The sequence below is a fragment of the Amblyomma mixtum genome, chromosome 6 (assembly GCF_055824585.1).
Source record: "Amblyomma mixtum isolate Tamu chromosome 6, ASM5582458v1, whole genome shotgun sequence".
NCBI classification, from domain to species: Eukaryota; Metazoa; Arthropoda; class Arachnida; order Ixodida; family Ixodidae; genus Amblyomma; species Amblyomma mixtum.
In genome coordinates this window covers 29,809,220-29,832,277 of record NC_143017.1, presented here as the reverse complement: position 1 = coordinate 29,832,277, position 23,058 = coordinate 29,809,220, and the positions used below count along the sequence as shown (strand labels likewise).

General features: G+C 52.6%; 4 protein-coding genes and 5 non-coding genes across 9 annotated transcripts; 2 read left to right on the top strand and 7 right to left on the bottom strand.

Annotated features, from left to right (window-relative positions):
* Positions 1-86: 86 nt before the first annotated feature.
* TRNAG-CCC (transfer RNA glycine (anticodon CCC)) lies at positions 87-157 on the bottom strand. Its single transcript has one exon. It is a non-coding gene; the product is annotated as a tRNA-Gly (tRNA).
* A 586-nt stretch (positions 158-743) lies between these two features.
* Positions 744-2,334, top strand: LOC149338616 (uncharacterized). Its single transcript, XM_089550765.1, has 2 exons — positions 744-1,753; positions 2,319-2,334. Exons 1-2 carry the CDS (start codon positions 744-746, stop codon positions 2,332-2,334), a joined length of 1,026 nt encoding a protein of 341 aa, XP_089406891.1.
* Positions 2,335-5,934: 3,600 nt separating this feature from the next.
* LOC149338614 (uncharacterized) lies at positions 5,935-12,998 on the top strand. The gene is made up of 2 exons (XM_089550763.1): positions 5,935-7,233; positions 12,945-12,998. The coding sequence occupies exons 1-2, from the start codon at positions 5,935-5,937 to the stop codon at positions 12,996-12,998; spliced, it is 1,353 nt and encodes a 450-aa protein (XP_089406889.1).
* TRNAG-CCC (transfer RNA glycine (anticodon CCC)) lies at positions 11,266-11,336 on the bottom strand. The gene has a single exon. It is a non-coding gene; the product is annotated as a tRNA-Gly (tRNA).
* Positions 12,999-14,865: 1,867 nt separating the features above from the next.
* Positions 14,866-15,783, bottom strand: LOC149338613 (uncharacterized). The gene has a single exon (XM_089550342.1). It carries the CDS (start codon positions 15,781-15,783, stop codon positions 14,866-14,868), a length of 918 nt encoding a protein of 305 aa, XP_089406468.1.
* Positions 15,784-16,312: 529 nt separating this feature from the next.
* TRNAG-CCC (transfer RNA glycine (anticodon CCC)) lies at positions 16,313-16,383 on the bottom strand. Its single transcript has one exon. It is a non-coding gene; the product is annotated as a tRNA-Gly (tRNA).
* A 137-nt stretch (positions 16,384-16,520) lies between these two features.
* On the bottom strand, positions 16,521-16,591 carry TRNAG-CCC (transfer RNA glycine (anticodon CCC)). Its single transcript has one exon. It is a non-coding gene; the product is annotated as a tRNA-Gly (tRNA).
* A 4,958-nt stretch (positions 16,592-21,549) lies between these two features.
* On the bottom strand, positions 21,550-22,772 carry LOC149338610 (uncharacterized). Its single transcript, XM_089550762.1, has one exon. The coding sequence runs from the start codon at positions 22,756-22,758 to the stop codon at positions 21,550-21,552; it is 1,209 nt and encodes a 402-aa protein (XP_089406888.1). The 5' UTR covers positions 22,759-22,772.
* Positions 22,773-22,969: 197 nt separating this feature from the next.
* TRNAG-CCC (transfer RNA glycine (anticodon CCC)) lies at positions 22,970-23,040 on the bottom strand. The gene has a single exon. It is a non-coding gene; the product is annotated as a tRNA-Gly (tRNA).
* Between the last annotated feature and the right edge of the window lie 18 nt (positions 23,041-23,058).

The following is a 23,058-nucleotide window of genomic DNA, read 5'->3' as shown; positions in this document are numbered from 1 at the left end:
CCGCCTGGAGTACGATGGCCAAAAGACACCTGTGACACAAGTATATTCGTAGACGGTGAAAAAAAATAAAAGACGCCTCTTTTATATGCGCCGCCCGGGAATCGAACCCGGGTCGCAAGAATGGGAATCTTGCATGATACCACTACACCAGCGGCGCCCACGTTGTGTGACATACCAGCCGTTGTTCTTAAGCATACTCTCAGTGCGCCGCCGGCAGTACGATGGCCAAAAGACACCTGTGACACAAGTATATTCGTAGACGGTGAAAAAAAAAATAAAAGACGCCTCTTTGATATGCGCCGCCCGGGAATCGAACCTGGGTCGCAAGAATGGGAATCCTGCATGATACCACTACACTTTAGCCGAATGTTGCTGCAGGTAACGGACATTTACAAAAAATTGGACTTTGTACCGGATTGGTTTCCTCTCTTGATGCGCTGTATATCCTTACCGGCCTTTTAGTCATAATATTGTGACGCCCATGACAAGGCCTATTCTACCTATTCCTATTCTACATGGTCGGCGTTGCTGACTAAGCCGAAGATGAGGAGAACGAGGTTGGTGGTGTCTCGTGCTCGGCAAGCGGACCCAGCTGCTTTCAGTCCTCCGTCCCGGTCTCAATAAACCCTGGGCGTAACATCTTGGTGGAAGGTGCCGGGTATACTGGTTCCCCGAAGACGGATCCTCTGCTGCAACCTCGCCGGAGTCGTCGCATTGTTGGTCTGCCGCCTTCTGTGCTCATGATGTCCCTGGACGGCGACGCTCCGAGGTCTGTGCCCAGCAGTTCATGGCAGCATTTTCGAGAGCCACGGCCGTTCGCAGGCTCAACCAGCGAGGACGTGAATGAATGGCTTACCCACTACCAACGGGTGAGCCGCTACAATAAGTGGAACGCTTCTGCCCGACTTGCCAACGTCTTTTCCCTGACCGACACGGCTCTAACGTGGTACGACAACCACGAGGATTCATTTACGACATGGGACCGCTTTGTAGAGGAGCTAAAGAAGTGTTTCGGCGACTCTGTCACGAAGAAGAAGCGGGCTGAACAAGCGCTTGCGCAACGGGCTCAGCTTCCCGGAGAGACCTGTACAAAGTACATTGAAGAAATCATAAAGTTATGCAAGGTCGTCTCTCCTGGCATGACAGAAGAAGATAAAGTTGGCCACCTGCTTAAAGGGTTTGCAGAAGGCATTTACAATTTTCTTATCGGCAAAGCAAGTCTAGATTCTGTGGCTGACGTCATCCAGCACTGCCGCACATTTGAGACTTTGAAGATGCGTCGCATCATACCGAAATTCGGACGTTTGGCCGGAGTGACAGCGGTGGCAGCCGTAGACACAACATCATCGTGTGATCTGGCTTCCACGATCCGCCAGATCGTGCGCGAAGAGTTGGCCAGGTCGCTGGAACTCACTCGGAATTCTTCAGTGCTTCCTCCTGAGTATCCCACGCGCCCTCCTCCGCCAGCCGCAGTTAACGCAGCGGAATTTGAGGACCACCGGGTGCCCCAACGGCTGCGGCCGAGCAACGTACCGCGATCGCCTCCAGAGCACCGGCCCCGCTTTTACCAACATCCGCCGGCCACATACGACGAGAACATTTGGCCCAATACTAGGCACGAAGACTACTTGCCGGCTCAACGTGCTCCTGGTCCCTCTCTTGTGTGTTACCGCTGCGGTCAGCCCGGTCACATCTCACGATTTTGTCCCCGCCGCCAACCATCGCGTTACGGCTCCTCAGGCTATCCTCCTCGGCAAGACTACCAACCTGTACCTTCTCGGCGCCCGTCCTGCCCGCCTGATGTCGACAACCGATGGCCTGCACAAATGCGGAATAGTTCACCGGCATCGGATAGAAGCGTGACTCCACCTCCAGCTTCCCGCACTCGTCGATCTCCATCACCCCGGCGCCGCTCCTCTTCGCCTCTGCCGGAAAACTAGTCGGCGCGACCGATGGGGGTGAGGTCGCTGGAAGTCTGCCGCCGGAACTGATACCCCTGCCTGTAGTTATGTTGCGGAACAAAGTGAATGTGCTAGTGGATGGTGTACCTTTCATGGCTTTAGTTGATACCGGTGCTACTGTTTCCGTTATGAGCGCTGCATTTAAATCTCTCCTTGGACGCAAAGTTTTGTTTCGGTGGGACAAAAATGTCCAGTTTTGTGGTGTGAGTGGCGAACCGTTGCCTGCAATCGGAGTGTGTACTGTTAAGGTTTCTTTGAGTGGTGAAGTGTTCAGCACGGAGATGGCGGTGCTCGCCCGATCGACGCACGACGTCATTCTTGGGCTCGACTTTTTGCATATGTGTGGCGCCATCGTAGATTGTCGCACCGGTGAGCTCAGCGTCGGCAAATGTTTTACCACTGGCCTTGTGGAAGGCTCTTGCAGTGGAGAGAGTGTGTTCGTTGTTACCCGAGATACTGTCGTGCCTCCTCCTTCGGCCGTATGCGTACCGGTTTCCTGTCCCGATACCACTGTCGACGTGTTTGATGCGACTGTGGAACCGAACCATCTTACTTGCATGAAGAAGAATATTTTGGTTCCTCATGCCATGGTTTCCGTCACCAACGGTCGCACTGACTTATGGGCAGTGAATTGTTCTACAGAAGCGGTTGTTCTGCCTGAAGGCCAGAAGCTTGCGTCGTGCAGCCACGCCTCACAAGTGTCCGTTGCCCTGGTTACCGACGCCATGCACGCGGAAGCGCCAGAGTTTTGTGACGAACCCAATCTACTCAGCATGATTGACAACTCGCTCTCGACGCATGAGCGCCGTGCTCTCTTGGCCATTCTTCTGCGACACTCCACCATGTTTGACTTTTCACAGCCCGGTGGCCCACCTTCCATCCCCTCGTCTCGGACCCTTCACAGGATTGACACTGGCGCCTCACATCCGATCCGGCAAAAGCCCTACCGAGTGGCCCCGTCTGAACGTAAGCTGATCAATGAGCAAGTGAAGGAGATGTTAACTAAGGGTGTTATACAAGAGTCGTCGAGTCCCTGGGCTGCTCCAGTAATTCTTGTTCAGAAGAAGGATGGGTCGTGGCGTTTTTGCGTGGATTACCGTCGTCTGAATGCCGTCACGAGAAAAGACGTATACCCCCTACCTCGAATCGACGATGCCATCGACTGCCTTTTTTCAGCCTCCTACTTCTCTTCTATTGATCTTCGGTCGGGGTATTGGCAAATCCCTATGCATCCCGCGGACAAAGAAAGAACAGCGTTTATCACGCCTGATGGCCGTTATGAATTTAATGTGATGCCATTTGGCCTTTGCAATGCGCCCGTCACCTTCGAGAGATTTATGGACACTATACTCCGCGGTTTGAAATGGGAAATATGCATGTGCTACCTCGACGACGTTGTAATTTTCGGAAAGACGTTCAGTGAGCACAACGACCGTATAGCTCTCGTCCTGGACTGTTTGCGCCAAGCTGGACTTGTGCTTAACTCTAAAAAGTGCCACTTTGGTGCGCGTCAAGCGTTAGTGCTTGGACATCTCGTTGATAAAGACGGCGTCAGACCTGATCCAGCCAAGACTGCAGCTGTCGAGTCGTTCAAGCCACCACAGTCTGTCAAAGAGCTGCGGAGCTTCTTGGGCTTATGCTCTTACTTCCGCCGCTTTATTCATCGCTTTGCGGACGTAGCTTACCCCCTGACTGGTCTACTTCAGAAAGATGTGGCTTTCGAGTGGACACCTCAGTGCGACTCCGCCTTTCGCCAACTGAAATTACTTCTGACATCCCACCCTGTACTTCGCCACTTCGATCCCTCCGCTCCCACAGAGATTCATACTGGCGCCAGCGGTGTTGGCCTCGGCGCTGTTCTCGTCCAGCGATGCGACAACAAAGAGCACGTTGTTGCATATGCGAGTCGCTCGCTCAGCAAGCCGGAGCGCAATTATACAGTCACCGAGCAAGAATGCTTGGCTGTCGTCTTCGCCACGCAGCGTTTCCGTTCCTATCTGTACGGACGACCGTTCACCGTCGTCACCGACCATCATGCCCTCTGCTGGCTCGTTAACCTTCGTGACCCGTGCGGGCGCCTTGCACGGTGGGCTCTCCGGCTACAAGAGTTCGATTACACAGTCGTCTACAAGAGTGGTCGCCGTCACGCTGACGCGGGCTGTCTTTCGAGGCTGCCCCTTCCTGAGTCTGAGCCTACCATCGCTACTTTGGACCACTGCGTCGCGTCAGTGTCACCTGCCTTTCCTGATGTCGCAACGTTCAAAGCCGAACAGCAGAAAGATTTAACCCTACGGTCTCTCCTTGCGGCGGCTGAAGATCCTTCTAGTGTCAGCCACTTTTGTGTGCGGGATGGTCTTCTGTGGAAGAAAAACTATTCTTCTACGGGCCACCGCTTCCTGCTGGTAGTCCTGAAGAGCCTGTACAACTCTGTTTTGCAAGCCATGCACGATGACCCTACATCTGGACATCTTGGTTCAGCACGGACGCTGCACCGTACTCAGGCACGCTTCTATTGGCCGAAAATGCGGGCCACGACTGAGCGGTACGTCGCCAGCTGCACTCAGTGTCAATGATACAAGCGACCTACTAGTCTTGCATCTGGTCAGCTTCACCCTGAGACACCGTCTGCAGCACCGTTTGAGCACGTGGGCATAGATCTCCTTGGCCCGTTTCCGAAATCCTATCATGGGAACCGCTGGATAGTGGTTTGTGTCGATTACCTTACACGTTATTGTGAAACGGCAGCCCTACCCGCAGCTACAGCGCATCATGTGTCCTCTTTTCTGCTACGATTCATAGTTCTACGTCATGGACCTCCAAAAGTTATCATCAGTGACCGTGGTCGGCAGTTCACCGCTGACGTCGTGGAGCAACTTCTCCGTTCCTGTGCATCGCATTTTCGCCATTCCTCGCCTTACCATCCCCAGACGAATGGACTCACTGAGCGCACGAACCCCACGATCACCAACATGCTGTCAATGTATGTTGATTCAAGGCACAAGAATTGGGACAGCGTCCTACCGTTCATAACGTACGCGTTCAATACCGCGCGCCATGAGACTACTGGCTACAGCCCCTTCTTTTTACTCTATGCTCGGCCCCCACGCTACACCCTGGACACCATACTACCATCTTCTGACGAGCTTCCTGAAGATCCCTGCATCGCTGAGACACTCTGTCTCGCCGAAGAAGCCCGACGCCTTGCTCGTCTTCGTGTTCTCGCCTCCCAAGATCGGTCCAAAGCGCGCTACGATGCCCGCCGCCGTCACGTCACTTACAGGCCTGGTGATTTGGTCTTGTTGTGGCGGCCTATCAGAAAGCGAGGATTGTCTCAGAAGCTGCTGTGCCACTACGATGGACCTTATGTCATTATTCAGCAATTTGGCGAGCTCAATTACCGCGTAGCTCGACTCACGGGAAGCGGACGTCGTTCAGCGCGAACTGAAGTAACTCACGTTGCCCGGCTGAAGCCCTACCATTCGCGCGGCGCTTCTTAACTCGCCCAGCGGGCTTCGGCTGCGTAGGGGGAAGTGTGACGCCCATGACAAGGCCTATTCTACCTATTCCTATTCTACATGGTCGGCGTTGCTGACTAAGCCGAAGATGAGGAGAACGAGGTTAGTGGTGTCTCGTGCTCGGCAAGCGGACCCAGCTGCTTTCAGTCCTCCGTCCCGGTCTCAATAAACCCTGGGCGTAACAATATGTTACTATTATGTTTCTGCTACGTAGCGCCTACCTAGGTGCTCTGTAAATAGTTGTTTTTGTGTGTGTATATACACACGCACATATGTATATATATGCTTTGTATACACTACACCTGGTGTTCTCAGGTGGCGCTGAAGTGTCTTCGAAGACGTTGAAGTGTGTCTCGCGCCGGCTGGCTGCCTGCTTGCTGTATTCTGCCGGTTAGCGTCCTGTCGCCCTATTTTCCGTTACATATTTTGGTGGAGGTGCTGGGTAAAGATCCCCGTATATGTCTCATACTCCTCCGGATACCCTGGGCTCCAGTCCTTCGCTAGTGGACACCCCCGTGCACCGTGCTAGCCGGAGAAACCAAGGCCTACCTCCCGAACACGGGCTTTTGGAATCTGCCAGAGCACCCACCCATCGACCTGCCATACCAGCTGCAGCCTACCACACCTTGCAGAATCCGCGACTGCCCAAACCATTCCACGGCAGTCAGCTCGAAGACGTAGAAGACTGGCTTCTCGAGTTTGAACGCGTGGCCTCATTCAACCAGTGGGACGACGCCGCCAAGCTTCGAAACGTCTTCTTTAGTCTCGAGGATGGTGCGCGTACCTGGTACGAAAACCGAGAAGACGCCCTAACATCATGGCACGAGTTCCGCCGACGCCTGCTGGAGACCTACACCAGCACGGATCGTCGAGAACGGGCTGAAAGGGCTTTGCAGTCTCGCATTCAGATGCCTAATGAGACTGTAAGCATGTACGTGGAGGATATGACTCGGCTCTTCCGGCGAGCTGACCCGGCCATGCCCGAAGATAAAAAGGTGCGCCAACTCATGCGCGGCGTTAAGGAGCAACTTTTCGCTGGCCTCGTGCGCAGTCCACCTGGGACTGTTGCTGAGTTTCTCACGGAAGCGGTCGCGATGAAGAAGATGCTCTTGCGGCGGTCTACCATCTACGACAGGCCTGTACTCGCCGCTTCACTTACAGAGCCGCTTCCTGCCTTCGGGGCTAACCCTGGTCTTCTCCGCGACCTGATCCGCTCCGTTGTGCGCGAAGAGCTCCAGGCGCTTTTCGGTGCTCCCCTGCCGACGGCCGGCTCTCTCGCTAGCCTCGTCCGCGAAGAGGTTCAAGCCTTGAGACCTTCGTTCCCGTCCGTTGACCCGCCGCCTTTACCCACGGAGTGCCGTCGTCCAACGTATGCTGAAGCCTTGCAACGTCCTGCGCCTTCTTCGGCGCAGTTTCCTCCGTCCAATCAAGGCTCGCTGTTTTCTGCACTCCCCGACACGTACTACATCGACAATCGACGATCGCCCCAGCGGAAGACGGACCTGTGGCGTGCTCCAGATCGGCGGCGTCTCTGCTTTCACTGCGGGGAAGCCGGTCATCTGTATCGCCAGTGCCCGTATCGACAGCTTGGGCTGCAGGGGTTCCCTATCGACATGCCCCGTCCACCAAGAGGTCAACGACCCAGGGAGATCGAGGACTACGTAGCCCAGCAGCGCATGGCGACAATTCCCCAGCGGCAGTCTCGGTCTCCATCACCACGCCGACCTTCGCCACAGCCCCAAAGCTCCTCCTGGATGGTGCAGAGACGGTCGCCAAGTCCCCGCCGGGAAAACTAAAGAGAGCGACCTCAGGGGGCGAGGCCGCTGGCAATCGATGCAAACAAGGCCCCCCGACAACGCGAACAGCGACCGACCGCGATTTAAAGGCAACGACTGCAGTACCTGAACTCGGAGATCGATTCTCGTTAGATATACCCGTGCTTCTCGATGGCTATAAGGTTAGTGCTTTGGTGGACACTGGCGCTGATTTCTCGATTTTAAGCGGAAAGCTAGCGGCGCTTCTTAAAAAAGTAATGACGCCATGGTCCGGCACGCAGATTCGCACGGCTGGCGGACATGTCGTGACTCCGCTTGGCCTATGCACAGCAAGAGACCAAATTCGCAGCTCCACATTTGTTGTCAGCTGCCTAGTTCTACCTGACTGCTCCCGTGACTGTATCCTTGGCGTTGATTTTCTGCGAGAGTATGGAGCTATTATTGACCTCCGAAAGCGCACTGTCACATTTTCTACCGAGAAAGCTGATGTTTACTCCGAGGACTGTCCACGCCGCGCCGGTCTTCGAATATCCGCCGAGATCGTTTGGATTCCGCCACGCGCCAGTGTTTTTGTGAGTGTTCACTGCGACGCACTACGTGAAGGGACTGTGGTCGCAGAGGGCAACCTGTTCCTTTTGCTCACCCACGGCATCTGCTCAGCGCGAAGTCTCATCCATCTCCGCGACGGCTGCTCTGAGCTCCTGGTGACTAACTTCTCTAACGAGCCCCGGCACCTTTCCGTGCTACTGCCATCGCATTCGCCGACCCCTTAGCGGAGGTTTCTGAATGTTTCGCGTTCGAAGCTGTTAGACCTGTGCGCCCATCCCTTGACATCAGCCCGGACCTTTCGGTGACTCAACAGCGAGAACTACGTGCCCTCCTACTCGAATACGCTGCCTGTTTCGCTTCTTCGTCGAAAGTCCGGCAAACGGCTCTTCTCAAGCACCGCATCATTACGCCCGACGATGCCCGCCCCATCCATCAGCAGCCGTACCGTATCTCACCGAAGGAGCGTGAGGCGATCCAAACGCAGGTGAAGGAGATGCTTTCAGATGGAATCATTCAACCTTCCCGCAGCCCCTGGTCTTCACCTGTCGTGCTGGTGAAGAAAAAGGATGGGACACTCCGCTTCTGCGTGGATTATCGAAAACTGAACAACATCACTAAAAAAGACGTCTACCCGCTGCCTCGTATCGACGACTCGCTCGACAGACTTCGTCGCGCCCAGTACTTCTCCTCCATTGATTTAAAGAGTGGGTACTGGCAGATAGAGGTCGACGAGCGGGACCGCGAAAAAACGGCGTTCGTGACAGCCGACGGACTGTACGAATTTAAAGTGCTACCTTTTGGGCTATGTTCAGCGCCGGCAACTTTCCAGCGATGATGGATACCGTTCTCGCTGGACTAAAATGGCAAACTTGTTTGGGTTATCTCGATGATGTCGTCGTATTTTCCGAAACCATTGCCGAACACCTTGAACGCCTGAGGACAGTATTAGATGCCCTCCGATCGGCCGACTTAACGCTAAAGCCAGAGAAGTGCCACTTTGGGTACAAAGAGTTGAAGTTTCTCGGTCACCTCGTGAGTGCCGATGGCGTTAAGCCCGACTCCGAGAAAACTGCTGCCGTCGCCAACTTTCCTGTTCCTGCAACAAAGAAAAGTGTGCAACGTTTTTTGGGTCTGTGCGCATATTACCGCCGCTTCATCGCCGACTTTTCAAAGATTGCCGCACCCCTGTACCACCTCACGCGCAATGATACACAGTTCATGTGGGCTGCCGAGCAGCAGGAGGCTTTTGCCGAGCTGCGCAGACGACTGCTAACAACCCCTGTTCTTGCGCACTTTGATGAAGAGGCTGAAACCGAAGTCCACACCGACGCGAGCAACGTCGGCCTCGGCGCCGTACTCGTCCAACACCATGGCGGCGTGGAAAGGGTCATCGCGTATGCAAGCCGCACGCTTTCTCGCGCTGAAACAAACTATTCGACCACAGAAAAAGAATGCCTTGCGGTTGTGTGGGCAACCATGAAATTTCGTCCGTACCTCTACGGCCGCCCGTTCAAAGTAGTTACCGACCACCATTCGTTGTGCTGGCTTGCCAATCTTCGCGACCCATCGGGGCGCCTAGCCCGATGGAGCCTCCGCCTCCAAGAATTCGACTACACCATTGTGCACAAATCTGGCCAGACGCACGAAGACGCTGACGCACTCTCTCGCGCACCCGTCGGGTTAGCGGATGATAGCATAGAGGACGAGAGTGGTTTTATTGGAGTTGTCAGTGACTTAGACCTAATGACCCGACAGCGAGCTGACCCAGACCTGCGACCTATCATTGATTATCTGGAGGGCCGAGCTTCTGTCGTACCCCGACAATTTTCTAGAAACCTGCCGGCCTTCTGTCTCCGGAACGGCATTTTGTTTAAGAAAAACTCCAGCACTGTTGACCGAGCGCACCTCCTCGTCGTTCCGGCAGATCTCCGCGCCGATATCCTTCTTGCTTGTCACGATGAGCCGACCTCCGGCCACTTGGGCTTTGCCCGCACACTTGCACGCGTGCGCCAGGCGTATTATTGGCCCAAACTTTCTCACGCCGTCCAGCGTTACGTCAGAGGCTGCCGCGATTGCCAACGTCGTAAGGCGCCTCCTCTCAAGCCAGCGGGCTTGCTCCAACCTATTGAACCGCCTCGGACGCCGTTTGATCAAGTCGGCATCAATCTTCTGGGCCCATTCCCTGTGTCATCGGCCGGTCATAAATGGATCATAGTCGCGACCGACTATTTAACAAGGTATGCGGAAACTAAGGCGGTGCAGCGTGGTACGTCATCTGCGATCGCGCAGTTTTTTATGCAACAAATCGTTCTGCGTCATGGCGCACCGTCCCACGTAATCACTGATCGAGGTACGGCGTTTACGGCACAGCTCATGAGCGACGTGTTCGAGCTCAGTCACACGAACCATCGCAAAACCACTGCCTATCACCCACAGACGAACGGGCTCACAGAGAGACTCAACAGAACGATCGCCGACATGATCGCAATGTACATAGACTCGCAGCACAAAACCTGGGACGAGATTCTCCCGTACGTCACATACGCTTACAACACGGCCACCCAGGAGACAACCCGATTTACGCCATTTCGTCTGGTCTACGGACGTGACGTTCAGACGATGCTGGATGCAATGCTTCCATGCTGCACTGATGACCACCCACTCACGCCAGACGCCGAGCAGTTCGCGCAGCGCGCCGAGGAAGCACGTCAACTTGCCCGTATTCACATTCAGCGGCAGCAGAGCACGTATGCGCGCCGCTACAACCTCCGTCATCGGCACGTCGAATACCATCCGGGTGACCAAGTTTGGGTGTGGAACCCGGTACGCCGCCCAGGCTTGTCTGAAAAACTGATGTGCCGTTACTTTGGACCGTACCGAGTTTTGCGCCGCGTCACCGAAGTGACCTACGAAGTTCTTCCTGACGGGACTGTGCAGCCTCAGCGTCGTCCACCCCGCTCTGAGGTTGTGCACGTTGTCCGCATGAAACCCTACTTCACGCGGTAATGGATGGTACGCTCAGTGTTCCGCTAGTTTTCGCGTGGGACACCTTCGCCCACCTCCCTTGTACATTTTTATGTGCTTGTGCTGTTTTTTTTCTCTTTCCACTGCCCGTACTGCAACCCCGCTTTTATGTTTTTTTCTTTTTTTGGGGGAGGGGGAGTAATGCCACCTGGTGTTCTCAGGTGGCGCTGAAGTGTCTTCGAAGACGTTGAAGTGTGTCTCGCGCTGGCTGGCTGCCTGCTTGCTGTATTCTGCCGGTTAGCGTCCTGTCGCCCTATTTTCTGTTCCAATATATATGCTTTGTATACACTACACCAGCGGCCCCCACGTTGTGTGACATACCAGCCGTTGTTCTTAAGCATACTCTCAGTGCGCCGCCTGCAGTACGACGGCCAAAAGACACCTGTGACACAAGTATATTCGTAGACGGTGAAAAAAAAAATAACATACGCCTCTTTTATATGCGTCGCCCGGGAATCGAACCCGGGTCGCAAGAATGGGAATCTTGCATGATACCACTACACCAGCGGCGCTTTTTTTTTTTATTGCCGGGCTCCGACACGGTACACAAACACAAAAGGAAATTTACATTGTACCCCTTTCAGGTGGTACTCACACTCAACCGTCTGCTGCAGGCATCGTCATGCTAAAAGTCCTTTAAGGACACCAAGGGCTCTACACTTGAGAGCCACTCAGGAACGTGAGCACCCGTTTTCTGTATTTCAACAAACCAGTTCACACTCTCGCGGAAGTAAATTCGTGCAGGCCTCGCATCCGGTTCACAGTGGTATCCAGCCATTCGTGAGCGCCAAATAGCGTGGAGGCCCAGCAGCAGTATTGCATCATAAGGCACTCCCTCTTCGCTCTGTAGAGGGAGATACCGTATTCCATACGTGTCTAGAGGCAAGTCTTTCTTCAGCGTTCTTTGCAAGACGTCCCAGAAGTAGACGCCTTCCCAGCAGTGCAAGAATACATGATCGATTGTCTCTGGCTTCTTACATATCAGACAATCTGAACCCCAAGGAAGAAGCATTCCCTTTTTCTCCATAAATGCTTTGACGGCCAGTGTTTCTGTGTGTAATCTGAAAAAGAAGCTTTTGGCTGCTGCTGGTACCTGCATTTTCTTCACCCTCTTCAACACATTACCGCCCTGGCCTCCACGGTATGTGGCCCTGTACAATGGTTCAGGCAGAACAACATCTCGTAAATCCCGATAGAGTGTTTTCTTTCTTACAGTCGAGAGGTACTGCTGCGAAAAACGAGCAGCTAGAAATCTAACACTCATAACCACTTCTCTGGTGTATCCAAAAATACGACCTTGAATGGTATCTGTTCCAACAATCCATTCCGGTAATGCATGGCCCAGCCTTACTTGACAGATTGTGCGCAAGAACGGGTCACTCGCGTCTCGAAAGAATAAAAATCTGCTGACAATTTGGCGCAAAAACAGATGGTCGAGCCCTAGTCCTCCGTCTTTTACACTTCTGAACAAATTTGTCCGGCTGCATCGTTCCCAGCTCGAGGCCCAGACAAACACTGCAAAGATGCGGTGCAGTTTCTGCACGTTAACTCGCGAACAGTGCAGTACCTGCATCACGTACCACAACTTGCTGATGGAGAATAAGTTGCACACTGTAGCTCTGGCAAATGTAGATAACCTAGCCCATTTCCACTTGTCAGTTTTTGCACGGGTGTCTTCCAGCTGCCTTTTCCAATGCGGTTCGCTATCTCGATAACATTCCAGTGGGACACCTAAATACTTCACTGAGGTCGTTACCCAGGACACATTCGCAAAGTTAACAGGAGTGGTTGGCCACTCACCATGCCAGAAGCCAATACATTTGGCCCAGTTGACTCGACTTCCTGTCGATTGACTAAATTGCCGAACACAATCAATGGCCTTCCTTATGCTCCCATAATCAGTAGCAAACACAGCTACGTCATCCGCATAAGCCAGCAACTTAATTTCTGTCGCTTGTAACTTAAAACCTTGAATACCGTCATTCTGTATTATGCTCAAACACAGGGATTCTATGTATACCCCAAACAAAAGAGGGCTTAGGGGGCAGCCTTGGCGCACCGAACGCTTCACGCTTATGGGGGCCCCCAAACTCTTATTTAGTATTAATCTCGTTGTGCAGTTTCGGTACGCCATGGCCACTCCCTTCCTGATGACTGACCCGACATTCACGTGATCCAAAATTAAAAACAAAAGTTCATGTGCCACGCAGTCAAACGCTTTTTCCAGGTCTAACTGAAGGATAGCAACAGGACTGTTCGTAATATGACAACACTCAAGAACACATCTTGCTTTATGAATATTAGACACAATAGAACGACCATTGATGCCGCACGTCTGATGAGAACCAACTATCACATTCATTACGCTTTGTAACCGCCTTGCTAGCACCTTCATGAATATCTTGTAGTCCACGTTCGTAAGTGAAATCGGCCTGTAGGCTGTAACATGCTTTAACTTTTCACTATCTTCCGTTTTCGGAATTAGGACAGTGTAAGATACGCCAAAGGAAGGAGGTAGTGCTTTTAATTCATATGCGTCATTAAAGAGTGCCGTTAACAAAGGGGAAATGTCTTGCTTAAAGGCTTTATAGAAAGCCGCACTTAAACCGTCTGGTCCAGGCGACTTACCCGAGTTTAAATTTCCTATTGCTGTTTGCACTTCGGATTCAGTCATCGGTGCCTCTAATCTCTGTTTCTGTTCGTCATCTAATCTTGGCATCGCTCCTAGAAAACTTCCCTTGAATGTGTCGATGTCTACGTCGTGTTTTGCGAAAAGCGCCTGATAGAATTCAGCAAAAGCTTGCTTTATATGCGTTTCGTCATCTGCTACGACACCTCCCCATTCAATTCTATCAATCCTATTGCGCTCAGCCCGTGCTTTTTCCATGCCCAATGCTCGTTTTGTTGGTGTTTCACCGAAAACCGCCTCTTCGGCTCTCGCACGCACCAGCGCACCGCGATAACGCTCTTGTTCCATAACTTCAAGCTTTTGTTTAATTTTCTTTACGTCCTCAATCCACTTACTAGGAGCTTTACTCTCCTGCTCAATTAGTTTCCACAGCAGTTCTCTTAAACCCTTTTCCTTTATTTTTTCCTCTTTTTTCAAGCAGCTAGCCTTTTCAATTGCGTATATTTTAATTTGCTGCTTACATAGTTCCCACTGCTCCCATAACTTTTGTCTTGAATTTGGCTCTACTTTGCCAATTTCTTCTTTTATATTGTCACAAAAACGTTCACACTTTAACAGCTTATCACTAAATTTCCACAAGTCCCAATTAAAAGCATTGTCCCGTTTTGCTGTTCCTATCCTACGTCCGAGAGGACACAGGTTCAACCTTATAATTGTTGCATTTTGGCAGCAGGTCTACCGCCATATAAATACGGTCTAGACGTGCGTGACTCGTACGCTGAAAGTGCGTGAATTGCACATCCCGCTCACCCTCTAAACAGTCACCCACATCTTCGATGTTCCATTTTTCCACTAACTCGGACAGTCTTTCGGTACTTATGTCTCTGAATATTCTATCACTTGTTTTGTCACGCGCAGCCAAGACACAGTTGAAATCACCCATGACGATCATTTGCCTTTCGACAGTGAAGTACTCCTCAACTTTTCCAAAAAAGGCTGCCCTCTCGTCAACTTTGTTAGGTGCGTAAAGGCAGATCATTCTCCACTCCACATTCATGTAAGCATAATCAAGCACAATAAATTGTCCATGAGAACATGTTGCATAAGCCTGAACAAGAGCACACACCCAGCCGACGTTCCAACTGCATGAGCCACTACTCCGTAATACCTACACGTGAAACGCTGCACCATGCTCCCGGTCTCTTCCTCCCCGTCTACTTTAGTTTCTTGTACCGCCAACAGGTCAATGTCACAGTCTGTTATAAGTCGATATACTTGACTCTGTTTTCTTTTCCCCGCCAACCCCCTTGCATTAAGTGTGGCTATTTTCAGACAACATAGCGGAGCCATTTCGACAAAAAGGTGTAGAGAAACCGAGAGCATGGCGCTTACCTCTCACGTCCAGCGTATCGCTAGACGCTTTGTGTGACGCCAGGGTCCTCAGGTCGGTCGCCGTGGCCTTGCCGCAAAGGTGAACTTGCGGCGACTCGTCTTTCAGATGAAACGTTGGGGCGCGGCTTGAATGCAGGCCTCCGGGCCTGCGCAGCTTTCGTTGGAGGCTCCTCTGCAGTGGTGGTAGTATCGTTGGTCCCTTCGTTGAGAGTCAGATTGTGAGGGCGCTTGACGGGAGCACTACCGGTCGCCATGCGGCTGTCGCCGTCATCCCTGCCCTCGTCGCTGCATATAGGTTCGGGCACCTCGGTTTTTGAAGCACCTGCAGTACCGCCGTCCCCTGCCGTTTCGGTCGCCGCGGCGCCTGGAAGTTCAGGCTCCTTCCCTTGGTCGCTGGGCGTCTCGGTGTCCTCCGCGGAAGCAGGTGAGGAGACGGTGGCTGCTGCTACCTTCACCGCTCCCCCTGCCCCCGTAGCCGCCTCCTCCGCTTCAGCGGCATCCATTTGCAGCTCCGCCTTTTCGTCCTCCAACGCAGCTCCCGTGGCCGATGCGTAGGTGCGAATGCAATCAGCCTCACCATGACCGAATCGCTTACATTTCTGACAGCGAGGAATTTTGCATTCCCGCCGTACGTGTCCAGTGCCGCGACAGCGCAGACATTGCATTGGCCTACCAGGCACAACCACAAACGCAAGCTCTCCCGCCACCCTCAGCTGATGAGGAATGTCTTCGACTGTTACGCCTGGCTTCATCTTCAATAAAACAGTCCTTGTAGTAGAGGCCTTTTCCGTCATTCCTTGAACTCGCCACCTTTCGCGGGTCACTGCGGTGATCTTTCCGAACGCTGCAAATGACGTTCTGATGTCCTCGTCATCGACGCCGGGCAGCATCCAATGCAGCCGTAGTTTGACGTGCTGGTCCTCAGGGTCGATGATCATGCACCGGGCCCCTTTCACTTGCATTTCCTTCACGGCGAGCAGCCGCTTGGTTGCCTCGGGACTGCTGAGGGTCACCGTCCATACGTGGTTAACCTGGTACGCCCCCACCGCTATCGCGTCAGGGAGAGTTCCGTTCTTGATCAGGGCATCACGGAAGTCTTCGACTTTGAAAGGCCGCCGTCGCACATCGCCATGAAGAAAAACAGTGTTTAACACCAGCCGTCCGGTAGGCAAAGTTGGCAAAAGAACCTGATACTCGTTATCAGCAGTTTCAGCAATCGTGTTTCCGCGGCCGGCACGGGCCGCAATCGCTGCTCCAGTGGAGCCCATTCTACAAGCGTCCGTCACGCTCGGTGGCCGGAAGTAGAATGACTACTACACCAGCGGCGCCCACGTTGTGTGACATACCAGGCGTTGTTCTTAAGTATATTCGCAGTGCGCCGCCTGCAGTACGATGGCCAAAAGACACCTGTGACACAAGTATATTCGTAGACGGTGAAAAAAAAAAATAACATACGCCTCTTTTATACGCGCCGCCCGGGAATCGAACCCGGGTCGCGAGAATGGGAATCTTGCATGATACCTCTACACCAGCGGCGCCCACGTTGTGTGACATACCAGGCGTTGTTCTTAAGCATATTCGCAGTGCGCCGCCTGCAGTACGATGGCCAAAAGACACCTGTGACACAAGTATATTCGTAGGCGGTGAAAAAAAAATAACATACGCCTGTTTTATATGCGCCGCCCGGGAATCGAACCCGGGTCGCAAGAATGGGAATCTTGCATGATACCACTACACCAGCGGCGCTTTTTTTTTATTGCCTGCTCAGACACATATATCACAAGAAAACAAGAGAAGTATACACACACTTAATGGTACATGGCGGCGGTATGGGCTAAAACCATCAACCAAACCTTGGCTGACGTAAGGCGCTAAAAGCGTTTCATATGTACAAGAGGCTCAACTTTCGGTACTCATTCAGGCACTTGTTTCAAAGTTTTGTAGGTTTCCAAGAATCTGCCTACAGACTCGCGAAAGTACTCCTGCGCCGGCCTTGCATCGATGTCAGCATGTCGGGCCGCCATGCAGGCCTTCCAAATACAGTGCAATCCCATGAGCATTACTGCGTCAAACGGTACACCTTCTTCATTTTCCACTGCTAGGAAACGAATCCCACGGGGGTCAAGGGGCAGATCTTTTTTCAGTGTTCTTTGAAGAATGTCCCAAAAGAATACTCCTCCCCAGCAGCCCAAAAAAACATGCTCGATAGTTTCTGGCTTTCTACATATAAAGCAATGATCACCCCATGGAACATACAATCCTTTCTCTGCCATCCAAGTTTTTACCTCCAACGTTCCGGTGTGCAGCCTGAAGAAAAAGGACTTGGCTCCCGGAGCTACATACATTCGCTTCACACGCTTTAAAACATCGCTGCCTGGATGGGTGCTGTACATAGTTCGATACATTTAATAGGATGGGGCAACCGAAAAGGAAATAAAAATAATAGGCCCCTGCCTGCACCGTTTACACACAACAGGCTTAACCCAATTGAAAAATAAAAGAGGAGGTCCGTAGGCAAGTTGTAATTTGACCACCCGTGGGTGGAAAAATAAAATAATAGGGAAAATACTACATTAGCGACCCACAGCCGAGAGAGCGGGCCCGGGGAGGCTCCCCTGACCTCCCCTGGTAAGTAGCGGAAAGGGAAATGGGACGTGGGAAGGGAATGGGGACAGCGAGTTTTTTGCTCTGATCCTTCAATTATCTCGACTCCATTACTGGCCCGCCTGGCCAGGGCAGGGAGAGCATCGAGATTGCCCAATGGTGCGGCCCCACTCACGGGATGCCCGACCACCCACCATACGCAACGGGCTCCGACCGTCGGAGACAGGAAAACCTAACACGGGGTCAGTAGCTACCTGGGGCTCCTCTCGCACACTAGAAGGCCTTTCCCACCTGCCGGCTACTAGCCGTCGAAGGCTTTTCGCGGTTTTTCGGACACCGGAAGTATGTGTGATAGTCCCGAGCCAGTGGAGGTCCAGAACGTCAACGGCCTCGCGGCCTCAGAACTGGTCGCTCCGGGGGGTCCATCTGTGCTTCCTCCAACCATCCATGCACTTATTTCCTCTCCTAGCTTACTCTTCTCCTACAGAGGAGAGAGTGTTCAAGGCTGGGCGACCGGGCCACTAACCAAGAACGTGGCTTAGGATGAGATGACCCGGGCCTACTCCACCGGTACTCCACACATCTTCGGTTTTCGCCAGACTCTTACTAGGCAGTACTAAGCCCTCATCCCCCGGCATCCCGCAGGCGGTTAAGCCTGCGGCCGGCCGTAAGGCCGCTTCCCCAAGGCGGCGGTCCTCAGAGCCTGGCCACTATGAACCCCCGCGCGGACCTGGTTTCTCCGTAACCAGAAACCGACGCGTCGGTAGCCAGACTTGCACGCCCCCGCGCGCAGAGGAAGGAAGGTAGCATGTATTTGAAAACCTTTTGGCGTTTTGACATGCCTTCCGGGCCGGATTTCGTGGGTCCAACCTGAGTATAAACCCAGGCCTGCCTCCGCTCAGGCATCGGACCTCACGTGCACGACTGGCCCTCACAGTCGTCTGGGAGTCGCTGCCACTCCCATTGGGGGTTTGCATCCCCAGAGGATGGGTCCCGGCCATCCCATCCCCACTGCTGGCATTGCACCGAAACAAAGCCTAGTAGCCGAAACTACACCGGCCCGTATTCGGTGGCGGGGGGGGGGGGGGGGCACGAGCAGGCTGCACAGTCAGATTTCCCCCCCATAGTTCGATACAGTGGCACAGGAAAAACCAGGTCTGTAAGGTCCTTGTATAGCTGTATGCGTTTTACTTTTGCAAGATATTGGTAGGAAAAACGTGCGCTGAGGAAATTACAGGAAACCGCAACCTCCTTCAGGAATCCAAAAACACCTCCTGGTATACACTCGGTAGATACCACAAAATCCGGTAAAAGTCTGCTCAATCTGATCTGTACTACAGTACGCAAAAAAGGGTCCTTCACATCTCGAAGGAAACAAAAACGGTTGACCACTTGCCTCGGGAATAAATGCGACAAGCCCAGGCCTCCTTGACTAACTCTCCGGAAGAGGTTGGTGCGGCTTGTCCTCACCCATACGGACCCCCCCACAAAGATGGCCAATACACGGTGCAACTTTTGTACATTGGCGCGTGAGCAGTGCAAAACACTTAGCACATACCACAGTTTGGTAACAAAAAAGACATTGCACACAGTGCTGCGCGCAAACATAGACAAGTCCCCTCCTTTAACCTTCTCCGTTCTTTCACGCATTTCTGCAACTTGGCTCCGCCAGTAGGGCTCACTGTCGCGGTAAAACTCTAAAGGAGCACCTAGGTACCTTGCTGGTGTATCAGCTCATTGCATGTTGGCGAAAGTGCCTGGTTTCGTCGCCCAAGAACCGTGCCAGAATCCAAGGCACTTGCCCCAGTTAACAGCGCTGCCGCTGGCATCACAGAAACGCTTAACAATTTCCACCGTTTTCAAGATGCTCTCACTGTCAACGCAGAAAACCGCCACATCATCCGCGTATGCCAACAGTTTCACTTTGGTTAGCTGTAATTTAAAGCCTTTTACGTAGCTGGTGTCTATTATACTAAGGCAGAAGGGTTCGATATATAAGGCAAAAAGTAATGGTGAGAGGGGGCAACCCTGTCGCACGGATCGTTGCACCTCGATCGGTGCTCCTACCGATTTGTTGATTACTAGGCGCGTTGTGCATCCCCTGTAAGCCATTGCGACACCCTCTGTGATAACTGCTCCCACGTTGACGTGTTGCAAAAGTGTAAACAAGATTTCATGTGGTACACGATCGAACGCTTTCTCCAAATCGAGCTGGAGCATTGCGACGTTCATGTTTAGTGCATCGCAGCACTCCAGCACGCATCTCGCCGTGTGATTGTTAGTGAATATTGACCGATCCCTTACACCGCAAGTCTGGAGTGGTCCAACAATCTCTTTTATAACCGTTTGAAGTCTTTTAGCCAGTACTTTCATATAGATCTTGTAGTCGACGTTCGTTAAGCTGATTGGACGATAGGACTTTACTTGCCTTAAAGCGATTCGATCCTCTGTTTTGCGGATGAAAACTGTATGCGTGGCCAGGAAAGAAGGCGGTAGGCGCTTCCCTTCATATGCGTTTTCTAAAAGGTGGGCTATTATAGGGGCTAATTCATTCTTGAAAGTCTTGTAGCATTCAGCGCCTAATCCATCTGGTCCTGGTGACCTCCCTCGTTTTAAGTCATCGATAGCCAACTCTATTTCAGCGACAGTAATCGGGCGCTCTAACACCTCTTTTGAGTTGTTATTAATCCTAGGCATTAAAGCCAGGAATTTTGTCCTGAAGATTTCTAAGTCTACCGCTCTACGCGCAAAAAGACCTTTGTAAAACAGGGTGAAAGCGTTTTCGATGTCGTTCTGTTCGTTCAAAGCAATGCCGTTTTGTTCAACTTCGCAAATCGCATTCTTGCGGGCCCATTTTCTTTCCCTTGCAAGTGCTCTTTTAGTTGGTGCCTCACCGGTTATCTCTTTATCGGCTCTGGCTCGTACAAGCGCACCGCGGTATCGGTCGATATCAAACTGTTCGAGCTTATGTTTGAGCGAACAGATGTCAGCCTTGAAGTGCCTGGAGCTGAGTTTTCTTGATTTATTAGCATTTGCAGGCTCTTTCGTAAGTTCGTCTCATACTTATCATTCTCGTACTTTATAGCGCTAGCTCGTTCCAACGCTTTCATTTTAGTTTTTTGCTTGAAAGTCTCCCATTGTTCGCAAACCACTGTGGCTGTATCATCCTTAATTTCTTCAAGCATACTTGACACTTGTTCCTTGAAACCGTCGTCATCTAAAATCTTCGCGTTAAACTTCCATAACTCCCATGTGAATTTATTTTTATTTTCTTTCTTGTTCTTAATATCAAACCAGACAAGACAGTGGTCGCTGAATGACACAGACTGCACATGGTACTCTCGGCAAAGCGCTGTCAATTCGGCCGAAACGTACATTCTATCAAGCCGGGCGTGACTGGCTCCTTGGAAATGCGTAAAGCGAACGCAGTGGTCGTCTTCCAAGCATTCCGCTACGTCTTCGAGCCCAAATTCATCGATTAAGCTTCGAAGTTCTGCCGTGCTGGCGTCTCTGTACGGTGTATCGTTCGCTTTATCTCGCGTCGCTAAAACACAATTAAAGTCTCCCATCAGTACTAGTTTCCGATCGACATCGCAATAATTTTTGAGTCCCTCAAACATCTGTCGTCTTTCCTCGAGTACATTAGGAGCATACAAGCATATCACTCGCCACAGCACTGAACCAAAACTAAAATCGCAAAAAACCATACGTCCTGCAATGTCCGACCGTACGGCCTGCACCTCAAGCCCCAAATGTTGGCGCACAAAAAGAACACAGCCTGCGGATCTCCCCACCGCATGGCTCACACACGCGTAGTAATGTGACATGAAAGGCAGCACCATACTCTCGGTCTCAACATCTCCTTCAATTTTCGTCTCTTGTACGGCAATAATATCTAAATCTTTTTCCGTTGACAACCTATATAACTGCCGTTGCCTCCTCCTCGCACATAGCCCTCGGACATTGATTGTGGCGAATCGCAAAGTTCTATCTGGTAGCGCCATTGTACTATGGAAGGAGACCAAGAGGATGGTGCTTACCGTTGACAAGAAGCATCCTCAGAGCCAGAACAAGCGCTCGTCCAGTCACAAAACTTACAACTACGAGGCCGCCGGCGGCGTCGTCGCCCTCGTCGTCGTCCTCCGGTCTGGAGGGATGTTCGGCCGAGGTCGCAACGTCGACCGACGCACGGGAGCTGCTTTTGACGGTGGCTCTCCGTTGACAGGCGGGCCAGAAGATGTGTCATCTTCCTCGACGACTTCGTGCGAGCGTTTAGTCGCCGCGGCGGCGTTGCCCTCGTTTGATGTATCCATGTTCTGCTCCCCCTCGCTGGCGCTTCCCACCGATGTCGCGTTTATCTTCTCGTCCTGAACCAACCTCGCCGTCGATGGGTCTTCTGTTCTCGCAGGTGTGCCATTTTCTTCGAGGTTCGGAGTGCCTTGGCGTACTGATTCGCCCGAGGCTTGCTCAGCCGGCTCATTTCCAGCCGTAGCTTTGTCTTCTGACTCCGCCTTGGCTGCTGCTTCAGCATCAGCTTCATCCATTAGGATCTCCGAGTTATCGTCACTCCTCGCGGGCCCTGCGACGCTGGCGTAGGTACGCACGCACTCGGTCTCGTCGTGGCCAAAGCGACGACATAGCACACAGCGCGGTACCTTGCAGTCACGACGTATGTGGCCTGTGCTCTGGCATCGCAAGCAGAGGGGTGCCCTGCCCGGCACCACGACAAGGGCCAGCTCACCAGCGATCCTAAGCTGATGCGGTATATCTTCCGGCTTCATACCGGCCTTGAGCTTCAAAGTCACGGTCCGGGTCGTCGAGCTCTTGTCAGACACACCATTCACCCTCCAACGCTCCTTGACCACATCTGTCGCTTTCCCGTACACTAGCAAAGCCGCCCGCACGTCGTCGTCGGGGGCGGTGGGCAGCAGCCAGTGCAGTTTCAACCGTAGGTCCTGGTGAGACGGGTCGATGAGAACGCAGCGATGGTTCTTCACTTGCACTTCGTTGTTGGCGAGCAGTCTTTGCACACCTGCGTCACACTTGAAGGTAACTGCCCACACGTGATTCATTTGATACGCCCCCAAGGCCGTAACCTCGGGGAGCAGATTCAAATTCACCAGCGTATCCCTGAAGTCTTCTACTCGGTAGGGCCGCGCTCTCACGTCCGCATGCCTAAAAACGGTATTCAAAACCAAACGCCCTGAAGGCAGACTAGGCAAAACAACACGATACTCATCATCCGATGCAGAAGAAAACCTGTTACCGCGGCCGGACACGGCCGCTGATACCGCTCCAACGGAGCCCATTTCACACGCGTCCGTTCGCTATCGCGGCCGGAAGTGGAATCCAATCTTGCATGATACCACTACACCAGCGGCGCCACGTTGCGTGATATACCAGCCGTTGTCCTCAAGCATACTCGCAGTGTGCCGCCTGCAGTTAAATGGCCAAAAGACACCGGTGACACAAGTACATTCCTAGACGGAGAAAAAAAAAATAAAATACGCCTCTTTTATATGCGCCGCCCGGGAATCGAACCCGGGTCGCAAGAATGGGAATCTTGCATGATACCACTACACCAGCGGCGCCCACGCTGCGTGATATAC